At 44.0% G+C, this 12,122-nt stretch overlaps 1 protein-coding gene across 2 annotated transcripts in view; it reads right to left on the reverse strand.

Moving 5' to 3' along the window:
* The window catches only part of PPP3R1 (protein phosphatase 3 regulatory subunit B, alpha), an 89,699-nt gene that overhangs the window by 3,603 nt on the left and 73,974 nt on the right, over positions 1-12,122 (reverse strand). For both annotated transcript variants that reach the window (XM_040351262.1, XM_040351263.1), the window contains exons 4-5: positions 7,247-7,306; positions 651-835 (exon numbers count right to left, since the gene is read on the reverse strand). In XM_040351262.1, coding sequence (XP_040207196.1) covers positions 651-835; positions 7,247-7,306 — 245 coding nt within the window. The remainder of the gene's footprint in view (positions 1-650; positions 836-7,246; positions 7,307-12,122) is intronic.

Below are 12,122 nucleotides of genomic sequence, written 5' to 3' on the forward strand. Positions count from 1 at the left end.
TACCGCCAACGCCTGCAACGCCCCAGCATGAAAGTACCCTAATACAAAAAAAAAAACAAAAAACTGGCTCCTAACTTTCTTAGCTGGCTCCTAGATTCAAACTAATTTTGTCAAACCCTGGTTTAGAACATATTTGCCATATATGCTTGCTCCAACATCATCGGCGCATGCTCACAAAAAAAATGGGGGGGAATTATGCGTCGGAGTGATGTCACGTGACTCCAGCCAGTTCCACGGCCCTGGAAGGAAGAGGGGTGAAGATGGACACGGCCACCAGCGGGGACATTGCAGGCTTTGTAGATAAATCCCTCAGCGCAAATCTACCTTCCTGCCCTTACTTGATCCTGTTCTTGCTGGCAAACATATCAGAGAAAAAGACTGTAAACAGCAACTTTGCAATATACATTTACACACCAGATAAAGTAGGATACATTTTTTTTTTCCCTCCACTTTAAAGGCTTTAAAAAAAAAGAAAAAAAACCTGCTAGTATCTTGAAATTTGAGAGGTGGCAAATTCCTGAAGAGTTCAACTCTTTTCAGAGTGTTCCCCATCACTCAACAATTAAAGCAGATGAACTTTCGGCAAGGGCTTGCTGACTGCATTCACTAGAAATAAAGCACAGACAAGAATATTCCTAATCCATACTCACAGCACAGAATTCTTCAAAAGATATTCTCCCATCGCCATCTTTATCTGCATTGATAATTGTTTTATCTACTATTTGTTGTAACTGTGTGTCCTTGAGGTTGTTTCCGACCATCATCTTCAACACCTGGAAAAGCTCGCCGTTTGAGATATAGCCATCCTTGTCCATGTCATATATACGGAAAGCAACTGGTAGAGGAGAAAACAAAAATGTCAAAATGCTTTCACTGATACCAATGCAAAGCTCCCAAGTTCCCCAAGTTTTTGTAGCCCATCTATCTTAGAGGACCCATAAAGCGAAACTTTCTTCGGTCACCTAAAACAAAGTTACTTTTATCTATACTAGTCTATTACTGGAAACCTTTCTGAAACAAGCATAATGGCTGCCTTTTTAAAGTCTTGTGCAAATGCTTGTTGCCTGGCTGTCAAGCTCATCCTTGTTTAGTAGCTTTTAACAAAACCTAGAAAAACTATGCAGATAAGGATTGTTTTTTTTTTTATAGATCTGCATTCTTTCTCCTAGTCATCAACTGAAAGGATTGAAGTTATTGGAACAGCATGACAGCCAGGCACTTTGCATTTTAAGAAGGTGGTTTGCAATGGCAGTCTCCTATTTTCTTTTGAATTAAAAGTTTAGTGTTAGTTGAAGTTTAGGGATCATCTAAATAGAAAACTGAAATAAATCCGTGTGTACCTCCAGTTCTGTTTAGTGTTTAAAGCTTAAAGTGTTTCCCTATAACAAACGTGTTATACTTACCTGCTCTGTTGCTGTGGATTTGCACAGAGCAGCCCAGATCCTCCTCTTCTCGGGCTCCTCTTGTGCTCCTGGCCCCTCTCTCCTGTTCAGTGCCCCCCACTGCAAGCAGCTTGCTATGGGGTTACCCGAGCAGAGTCACAGCTCCCTGTGTCTATTGAGACACCAAGCCCGCCCCTTCTCATGATTGGCTAGCTGCCTGACAGCAGCCAATGGCGCTGCTGCTGTGTCTCAGCCAATCAGGGGGGAGAACCTCAGACAGCTGAGACACTCGTGGACATTTCTGGAAGGAGAGGGACCTCAGGCAAGTGTTGGGGGGCTGCTGCACACAGAAGGCTCTTTATCTCAATGCTAGAACGGATTACGATAAAAAAAAAAAAAAATTGACTTTACAATACCTTTAACTCCAACTTTTGATACACTTTGCAGAGTTTGTTTTGGCCAAGCTGACCCAAACAAACTATGACCCTCACTAACACGTGAGGCTGCTGGATGTGTGGTATAAACGCTACAAAAAGTTTATACAGCACAGCCATCAGCCTTACATGTTAGTGGAGGACAGTTTGTTTATTTCAAAAGCTTGAGTTACGCTCCTATTAAAATGGATCTTATGCTCTTGGAGAAACTCAGTGCTTTTGAAATTTGGTCTACTCAGCATTTACAGGGCCTCACCAGAATGACTAAGTTACTTCACCCCATCCAGTGCAGAAGCCAAGATAACCATTTGTGGGACGTGCTTGAAAAACAAGTCCCATCCATGGAGGTCAAACCTCGCAACTTGCAGGACCTAAAGTGGTTGTAAAGCCTTAAAGTTTTTTTTCACCTAGAACGCATTTGGGTAAAAAACCCTCTGTGCTGCAGCTCCCCTCCATACACCCCCTCCTTTTCTTTCTTATCTGAACCGGATCCAGCTATGTGCACAAGCCCAGCAACTCCCTCTTCTAATTGGACAGATTAATAGCAGCAGGAACCATTGGCTCCCGCTGCTGTCAATTAATAGCTGTGACACAGGAGCAGGGGGGTCGGGTCGAGTCCCGCTGTCTGCTCAAATGGACACAGCAGCAGGACTTGACAGCAAGCTAGCCCAGGTGCCCCCAAGGAAAGCTGCTTTCTTATGAGGGTGCTGCCGTCAATCAAAGCCAGGAACAAGGGATTGGGGGGCGGGGCAGAGTCCCACTGTCTATAGACAGAAAGTGAGGCCTGGAAACAAGCCAGCAGTGAGTGCCCCCATAGAAAGCAGTTTTCTATTGGGGCACTCACCAGAGGAGGGAGAGCTGGGAAACCCAAGAGAAAAATAAAAATAAAAAATAGGAGGTTGGGGGGCCACTCTCTGCAATTCCATTGCACAGAGGAGGCAAGTAGAAACCTGTAATAAAAAAAAAAAAAAGAGAAAAATAAAGAAAAAAAGAGAAAGAAAAACGAAAGACATTTACACTCACGTTAAAAAGATAGGCTACTTATGACTTGATGCCAGACACCACAGAGTACCTTCTAGTGGCACGGTCTGCATGGATCAGGGCTGTTTTGGATGGCAAAGGGAGCAGTTTTATTGATAAAGGGGACCTACTCAATATTAGGTGGGTGATCTACTCAATATTAGGTGGGTGATCACAGTTATAGCTGATGTTGGTCCCCATTTCCAGGAAATTGGAGAAGCAAATGCACAATGTGCCTCATGTTTCAAAGTGTCGATAGTAAAGGTGTCTGTATTGCTCTGCCTTCATTCTATCCTGAATCGTACTTCTGGCTAAGGGACAATAATTCTAACACTTTTATACAAGGCCTAGGTTTGATTACAGGTGCTGCTCTGGAACAAGGGTCTCTCTGGAGTTAATTTCCACTAATAAGCAGAACAAAGTGTGCTGAAATAGTATTGAGCTCATTATGCCACTCACTAATTTAGGATGCTTTTACTGCCATTAAATGCAAAAATAGGAATTTTCCTGCATGGAGATTTTACACACTGGCTCCATTGTGTACCTCATTGTTTCACTACTTTGACTAAGCACCGGCAAAGAATAAAGGCTGGAGCTCAGGCATTCCCTTCTGACAGTGAGGGGCACAAGTAAAAGAACCAGTTTGACATCACACATCCTGAATGGGCCAGAAATACCAAAGACTTGAAACCTGGATGCAGCGCTGCATTCCAAAGACGCAAACTCTCTGGGCTCAACGTAGACAGATGGTATCAAAAAAGACCATTCAACTGAAATCTATTTTTATGAAAAAAAGTGAAGAGGGCTATTCTATATCCAGATACTTTATTATTTCCCTTAGCTGGTAAAACCTGAGTACAGAGATCTCAACAAAAGCCTGGGAATGCCCAGGAAAATACCAAGACTACTTACAGGCTTACAGTACAGAGATCATGAAGTCCTCATGGGTAAACCGGCAGAGGATCAGGACAGCGAGTGGCACAGGCAGCACCAGTGCTGCACGTTGGCAATGTTGCCTAATCTACAGCAAGTATATTGCTTTGTATGTTCTGCCCAGGTCCACTTTAAAATTGCATATTGTTAACCATTTACATGAGTCATCCCTACCACACTCACACATTAAGATAATACATTTTACTAAAAAGCAAGCGATGCAAATTTTTAGATTCAGCTTGTTATATTTAGGCCATGCAAAGTGTTACAGAAAAAGTGCTTCCAAAAGTTGAAGTAGAACTGCAATAGATTACCAAAAGTATTGAGACGCCGGCCTTTACCCTGCACATGTCCACAAGGAGTGTGTCTATGGGAATATTTGACCATTTTTTCAGAAGTGCATTTGTGAGATCAGGCACTGATGTTAGACGAGAAGACCTAGCTTGCAGTCTCTGCTCTAATTTACCTCAAAGGTGTTCTATTGGGTTGAGGTCAGGACTCTGTTCCAACATGACTGTGAACCAGTGCACACAGCAAGGTCCATAAAAATATGGATGAGCACGTTTGGGGTGGAGGAACTTGACTGGCCTGCACAGAATCCTGACCTTAACTCGACAGAACACTTTTGGGATGAATTAGAGTGGAGACTGCGAGCCAGGCCTTCTCTCCAACGTCCGTGCCTGACCTTACAAATGTGCTTTTGGAAGAATGGTAAAACATTCCCATTAAGACACTCCTAAATCTTGTGGAAAGTCTTCCCAGAGTTGAAGCTGTTATAGCTGCAAAGGGTGGGTCAACTTAATATTGAACGCTACAGACCAAGACTGGAATGCCATTAAAGTTAATATGCATGTAAAGGCAGGTGTCCCAATACTTTTGACAATATAGTGTGTCTAGGCAATTTTTTTTGGATAGCATAAGCTTTTTTTGCCATGTGTCCCATTGGGGAGATTTATCTTCACTTCCTGTCCATAGCCAAAACAGGAAGCGAGAGAAAATCCCTGTAAATTAAGGGAACTTCTTGGGGCCCCCAGAACTATTACTGTTCTGGGGAGTTTTTTTTTTACTGTTAATCACTAGCGACCATCTCACGCACATATAATGCAGCAGGTCGGCTCTCCTGCATGAACTGACGTACCCGTATGTCGGTCTGTGCAAGGTGTATAGCTGGCGCATGCTCCCACAGACTCTATGTCCGCCAGCGGCCCCGTGATCGCAGTGAGGTTGTGTAGAACAATACGATTCCCCGTTCTGCCTAGTGACATGACAGATCTACTGTTCCAGTGATCAGGAACAGTGATCTATGTCATGTTCCTAGCAGCCCATCCCCCCTACAGTTAGAACACGCCCAGGGAACACACTTAACCCCTTGATCGCCCCCTAGTGTCAACCTCTTTCCTGCCAGTGTCATTTTTACATTGATCAGTGCTATAAAATGCACTGATCAACGCAATAATTGTCAGCAGCAATGTCGCAGTCCTGCTAAAAATCGCAGACCATTACCAGTAAAAATACAATTTAATAAAAGTCCCTAAATCTGTCCCATAGTTTGTAGACGCGATAACTTTTGCGCAAACCGAATTTATACACCCCTATATAAACTTTTTTTTTTTTTTTTACCAAAAACATGTAGAATAATATATAATCGGCCTAAACTGATGAATGTTTTAGTTTTAATATTGTTTTTTTTTTTATAGGTATAGCAGAATTTTTTATTTTTTTTTATTTTAATTGTCCCTCTGTTTATAGCGCAATAAAAAAAAGTTTTGCCTTTAGTCATACTTTAAACACATCTAGCTATGTTTGACATCTTGGAAACCAAATCAGTCTTTCCCTTTTCTATGGAGAAGAAAAAGAAAAATCTATTTGCTGGGTGATCCAAATCGAGAGATAGATTGAATTTTTATATCGATTTGCCGACCCGATGTCAATTTTACCTGATTCACCTCCTATATATTAACGTTTACCAGAGTTGGAGCCCTTTCACACGTACGGACAAACGGTCCGTTTTTTACAAGTCCGTAAACAGACTTTTAATGCTTCCCTATGGGATTGCAGACGTTGGCGGATGATGCATCCGCAAACATCCGCGTCCGCAAAGATCCGCTTTTTCGGACAGAAGAAAACCCTATTTTTCTTCCGTCTGGCGGAACGGATCAGATGAATACAGACACAGGGTCTGTATTCATCCGATTCCCCATAGGGGAGAGCGGAGGAAAGATAGGGCGGTCTCTGCACAGTGTGCGGGGACCGCCCTGTCCGCAGACAGCTCAGCGGGGATTTACAGATGACCCCCGCTGAGCCGACGGACACACACGGGGCGGATCAATACGGATCCGCTCCGTGTGAAAGGGCCCTAATGGAAAAGTCATGTTTGCAGTGAAGATACAGTATCTCACAAAAGTACACCCCTCTGATTTTTGTGGGTATTTTATTACATCTTTCCATGTGACTCCACTGAAGAAATTACACTTTGCTACAATATAAAGTAGTGAGTGTACAGCTTGTATAACAGTGTAAATTTGCTGTCCCCTCAAAATAACAACACACAGCCAGCCATTAAAGGTATGAGCCGCTGGCAACAAAAGTGATTCGACCCCAAGTGAAAATGTCCAAATTGGGCCCAATTAGCCATTTCCCCTCCCTGGTGTCATGTGACAGGTTTGTGTTACAAGGTCTAAGGTGTGAATGGGGAGCAGGTGTGTTAAATTTGGTGTCATCACTCTCTCATACTGGTCACTGGAAGTTCAACATGGCACCTCATTGCAAAGAGCTCTCTGAGGATCTGAAAAAAATAAAAATAAATGTTGCTCTACATAAAGATGGCCTAGACTATGAGAAGATTGCCAAGACCCTGAAACTGAGCTGTAGCACGATGGCCAAGACCATACAGTGGTTTAACAGGACAGGTTCAAACAAAGAACAGGCCTCACCATGGTCTACCAAAGAAGTTGAGTGCACATACTCAGCGTCATATCCAGAGGTTGTTTTCGGGAAATAGACATGAGCGCTGCCAGCATTGCTGCAGAGTTTAAAGGGGTGGGTGGGGGGGGGGGGGGGGGGTCAGTGCTCAGACCATACGCCACACACAGCATCAAATTAGTCTGCATGGCCGTCATCCCAGAAGGTGTACACTCACTACTTTACATTGTAGCAGAAGTAATTTCTTCAGTGTTGTCAAGATATACATTTTTTTTTTTACAAAAATGTGATGTGTACTCACTTTTGTGCGATACTGTACACAAGCAAAGATTTTAATATTCATGTTTAATAAAGCTCAGAGGAGGTGTTTGCAGTATACTAAGAAACAGGTTTTGTATAGACTGCATCTACAGTGCTTGTAGCATTATGTTAGCGGACAGAGGAATGCAGCAGGACAGCCTCTACAAACCTGATGCACATAATGTCCTCATGTCTGAAATGTGTCAGAGGCTTTCACACGACTACCCACATACATACACTACATATAATACTTACACCTCAGTTTCTGTTCCTTGTCACCCTTTACACTGAACTGAGAAACGCCTTCAATAAATTCTGCAAAAAAAAAAAAAAAGGATTACAATTTTTAAATTGTTGACATATCTTGGACAACACTGTCATTTATTGCCAAGGGTGTAATGTTTAAAAACAAACATAAGAGACCAATAAATACGACATTTCTAATGTACACAGCATGTAGGGAAGCAAAGTGGAATCTGACTGGCTGTTCCCTCCATTTATAACTGGAGCCATCACAAAGCACTGTGGGGTGACGACTTCCAGCGATTGGTTCGTATTGTTACTCAGAGAACACGGATCTGTCCGACAACCACTGCTGTTTATTATACACAATTTACTGCATAGAACGCCAACAGTTTGCACAGTGCATTAAGGGATACAAAACAGTTACAAAATAGGGTTAGGAGGGCCCGGCTGGCGACAGCTTACAATTGATTAGGAAGGGGGGGGGGGGGGGTGCATCTTCAATGCTTTATATCCCTTTAATATTTCCACTGACTGATAGCTTGACTTAATTTTGTAACATTCACCTTAACCACTTGCTGCCCACCCACATTACATTTACTGTTGGTGGCACAGCTAGGCCATCGCAGAGTACTTCCTGCTTTTCGGGAGCCTATGAGTGCAGCCCCTGCTGGCCTGTGCAGTGATTGGATACAGCCCGAGTTTGTCAGTATGGTAAAGTCAATGATTATGACTGTATACATGCTGATCAGCTGTAGCCAATCACAGCACAGACCTCCGTTTGTAAACACAGGCTCTAGCTGGATTTTTTCCTGCCTTTCAGAAATGAATGCAAGGCCAGACACCCAGCTGGATCAGCGGGTATAGGCAGTACACATACTCTTGTTAGGCACAGTTAACCACTTAATTTCCCTCCTGATTACCTGTCACCCAACCAGCGACATGAGTAAAGTATTATCACTGTAATCATGTCACCAGCAACATCAGTGTTCCCTCCCAGACAGTGATAGTGTGGTGGGGGAATCGGGTGCCAACACAGCCTCAAGAAATTAAGAAATCGACTTGGTATTTGCACAACAGTGTACCCCAAGTAATATGGCTCCCACAGAGTAGGTGACATTGCATTTCTTAGGTTCAAGAGTTGCAGCTTTTTTTAATCCATTTTAACAGAAATTAATAAACCACATTCTATATGCACAGTCCTACAAATGAAGGCAAATACTTAATTTATTCACCTATAACCTTATAGCCAAGATCCAAGCCAGCTCATGAGATGGATCAAATTAGAAAAAGCAAACTCATGTACACTAGAACAAGCAGGGTAACAAGCAAACATCAGTCTGAGGATAGCCATGGACTCAAGGCGATAGTTGGAAGCACAAGGGCAATCTGACCATTTCCAGAGTGCAGGCCCCTGCAAGGTTTTTTTCCACACATTCTGAAAATGGGCTTATTACATCTAGAGAAGAGGCTGTATTGGGCCCCTTTCACAAGGACGGCTGTTCTGCCGCAGTTAAAAGCATGTTTATGTTTTGCTGGAATTCAAGACTCCAGGCACAGCGGTCAGCTGCATTTGTGCAGTGCGATTAGCTGCGGTTGCGTTTAGCCGTGGCACGATATTGAACGGGGATCCGACTTGGATCCATGCCAATACCAAGCACTGTGTGTCTGGTATGAATCCTGAGGGGGAACCCCATGCCAAATTTCAAATAAAAAACCGGCATGGGTTCCCCCTCCAGGAGCATACCAGGCCCTTGGGTCTGCTATGGATTTTAAGGGGAACCCCTGTACACCGAAAAAATGGCGTCCCCCAAAATCCATACCAGACCCATATCCGAGCACGCAGCCCGGCCGGTCAGGAAAAGGGGTGGGGGGATGAGCGCCCCTCCCCCATTCCTTAACCGTACCAGGTCGCATGCCCTCAACATGAGGAGGTAGGTGCTTTGGGGTAGGGGGGCGCCCTGCGGCCCTCCACCCCAAAGCACCCTGTCCCCATGTTGATGAAGACAGGGCCTCTTCCCGACAACCCTGGCCATTGGTTGTCGTGGTCTGCGGGCGGGAAGCATATCGGAATGCGGAAGCCCCCTTTAATAAGGGGACGCCCAGATCCCGGCCCCCCACCCTAGGTGAATGAGTATGGGGTACAGCTCTTTATCGCTTACGAGCGGGGGGGGGGGGGGGGGGGCCCGGGCTTCTGTCGCCTTCTGCCTTCTTCACTTCGATGTTGACACGTCGCTTCCTCCTGCTGTAATGCCGCGTGCGTGGCTTGCACCGATTTATATAGGCCTCTTTTGACGTCACAGCCCCATCATGCTCTGGGTGGTTGTCGGGGGGGAAAAGGCCCGGGCCTTATCAACATGGGGACAGGGTGCTTTGGGGTGGGGGGGCCGCAGGGCCCTCTCCTGCCCCAAAGCACCCATCTCCCGATGTTTTCGTTTTCAATAGACTGGAGAGGGTTTAGAACTCCTTTAGGCCGCTCAGAGCAACCAGAAGATTTCTGCTGCTACAATTTGCACCGGCCTAAATCGCCATTGTGAGTGTAGCCTTAAAGTGACAAATACACTATAATTATTGGATATTTTTAAACTTTAACAAATAAAAAACTGAAAAATTGGGCGTGCAAAATTATTCAGCCCCCTTAAGTTAATACTTTGTAGCGCCACCTTTTGCTGCGATTACAGCTGTAAGTCGCTTGGGGTATGTCTCTATCCGTTTTGCACATCGAAAGACTGAAATTTTTGCCCATTCCTCCTTGCAAAACCGCTCGAGCTCAGTGAGGTTGGATGGAGAGCGTTTGTGAACAGAAGTTTAAAGTTCTTTCCACAGATTCTCGATTGGATTCAGGTCTGGACTTTTACTTGGCCATTCTAACACCTGGATAGGTTTATTTGTGAACCATTCTATTGTAGATTTTGCTTTATGTTTTGGATCATCGTCTTGTTGGAAGACAAATCTCCGTCCCAGTCTCAGGTCTTTTGCAGACTCCATCAGGTTTTCTTCCAGAATGGTCCAGTATTTAGCTCCATCCATCTTCCCATCAATTTTAACCATCTTCCCTTTCCCTGCTGAAGAAAAGCAGGCCCAAACCATGATGCTGCCACCACCATGTTTGACAGTGTGGATGGTGTGTTCAGGGTGATGAGCTGTGTTGCTTTTACGCCAAACATAACGTTTTGCATTGTTGCCAAAAAGTTCAATTTTGGTTTCATCTGACCAGAGCACCTTCTTCCACATGTTTGAGTCTCCCACCTCAGCTGTAGATCTCTGCAGTTCATCCAGAGTGATAATGGGCCTCTTGGCTGCATCTCTGATCAGTCTTCTCCTTGTATGAGCTGAAAGTTTAGAGGGACGGCCATGTCTTCGTAGATTTGCAGTGGTCTGATACTCCTTCCATTTCAATATTATCGCTTGCACAGTGCTCCTTGGGATGTTTAACCACTTAAGCCCCGGACCAAAATGCAGGTAAAGGACCAGGCCCCTTTTTGCGATTCGGCACTGCGTCGCTTTAACTGACAATTGTGCGGTCGTGCGACGTGGCTCCCAAACAAAATTGGCGTCCTTTTTTCCCCACAAATACAGCTTTCTTTTGGTGGTATTTGATCACCTCTGCGGTTTTTATTTTTTGCGCTATTAACAAAAATGGAGTGACAATTTTGAAAAAAATTAAATATTTTTTTACTTTTTGCTATAATAAATATCCCCCAAAAATCTATATAAAAAAAAATTTCCTCAGTTTAGGTCGATATGTATTCTTCTACATATTTTTGGTCCAAAAAAATCACAATAAGCGTTTATCAGTTGCTTTGCGCAAAATTTATAGCGTTTACAAAATAGGGGATAGTTTTATTGTATTTATTAATTTTTTTTTTTTTTTTTTTACTACTAATGGCGGTGATCATCGATTTTTTTCGTGACTGCGACATTATGGCGGACACTTCGGACAATTTTGACACATTTTTGGGACCATTGTCATAGCAAAAAATGCATTGTTTATTGTGGAAATGACAGTTGCAGTTTGGGAGTTAACCACAGGGGGCACTGAAGGAGTTTTGTTTCACCTAGTGTGTGTTTACAACTGTAGGGGGTGTGGCTGTAGGAGTGACGTCATCGATTGTGTCTCCCTATAAAGAGGATGACACGATCGATGCAGCTGCCACAGTGAAGCACGGGGAAGCCGTGGTTCTCCAGCTCCGGGGACCGATCGCGGTACCCCGGCGGCGATCGGGTCCGCGGGTCCCGGAGCTTCGGACCGGGTCGCGGACACGCGACCCACGGCTGGGTAGATGTACAGGACGTACATCTGCCCAGCCGTGCCATTCTGCCAACGTATATATGCAGGAGGCGGTCGTTCAGTGGTTAAAGCTTGGGAAATCTTTTTGTATCCAAATCCGGCTTTAAACTTCTCCACAACAGTATCTCGGACCTGCCTGGTGTGTTGTTCCTTGTTCTTCATGATGCTCTCTGCCCTTTTAACGGACCTCTGAGACTATCACAGTGCAGGTGCATTTATACGGAGACTTGATTACACACAGGTGGATTCTATTTATCATCATTAGTCATTTAGGTCAACATTGGATCATTCAGGGATCCTCACTGAACTTCTGGAGAGAGTTTGCTGCACTGAAAGTAAAAGGGGCTGAATAATTTTGCACGCCCAATTTTCAGTTTTTTATTTGTTAAAGTTTGAAATATCCAATACATTTCTTTCCACTTCATGATTGTGTCCCACTTGTTGTTGATTCTTCAAAAAAAAAAAAAAAAAAAAAAAAAAAAAAAATTACAGTTGTATATCTTTATGTTTGAAGCCTGAAATGTGGCAAAAGGTCGCAAAGTTCAAGGGGGCCGAATACTGTCGCAAGGCACGATAGAGATAGAAGAGATATATATA

Source organism: Rana temporaria, chromosome 4 (genome assembly GCF_905171775.1).
Source record: "Rana temporaria chromosome 4, aRanTem1.1, whole genome shotgun sequence".
Lineage (NCBI taxonomy): Eukaryota > Metazoa > Chordata > Amphibia > Anura > Ranidae > Rana > Rana temporaria.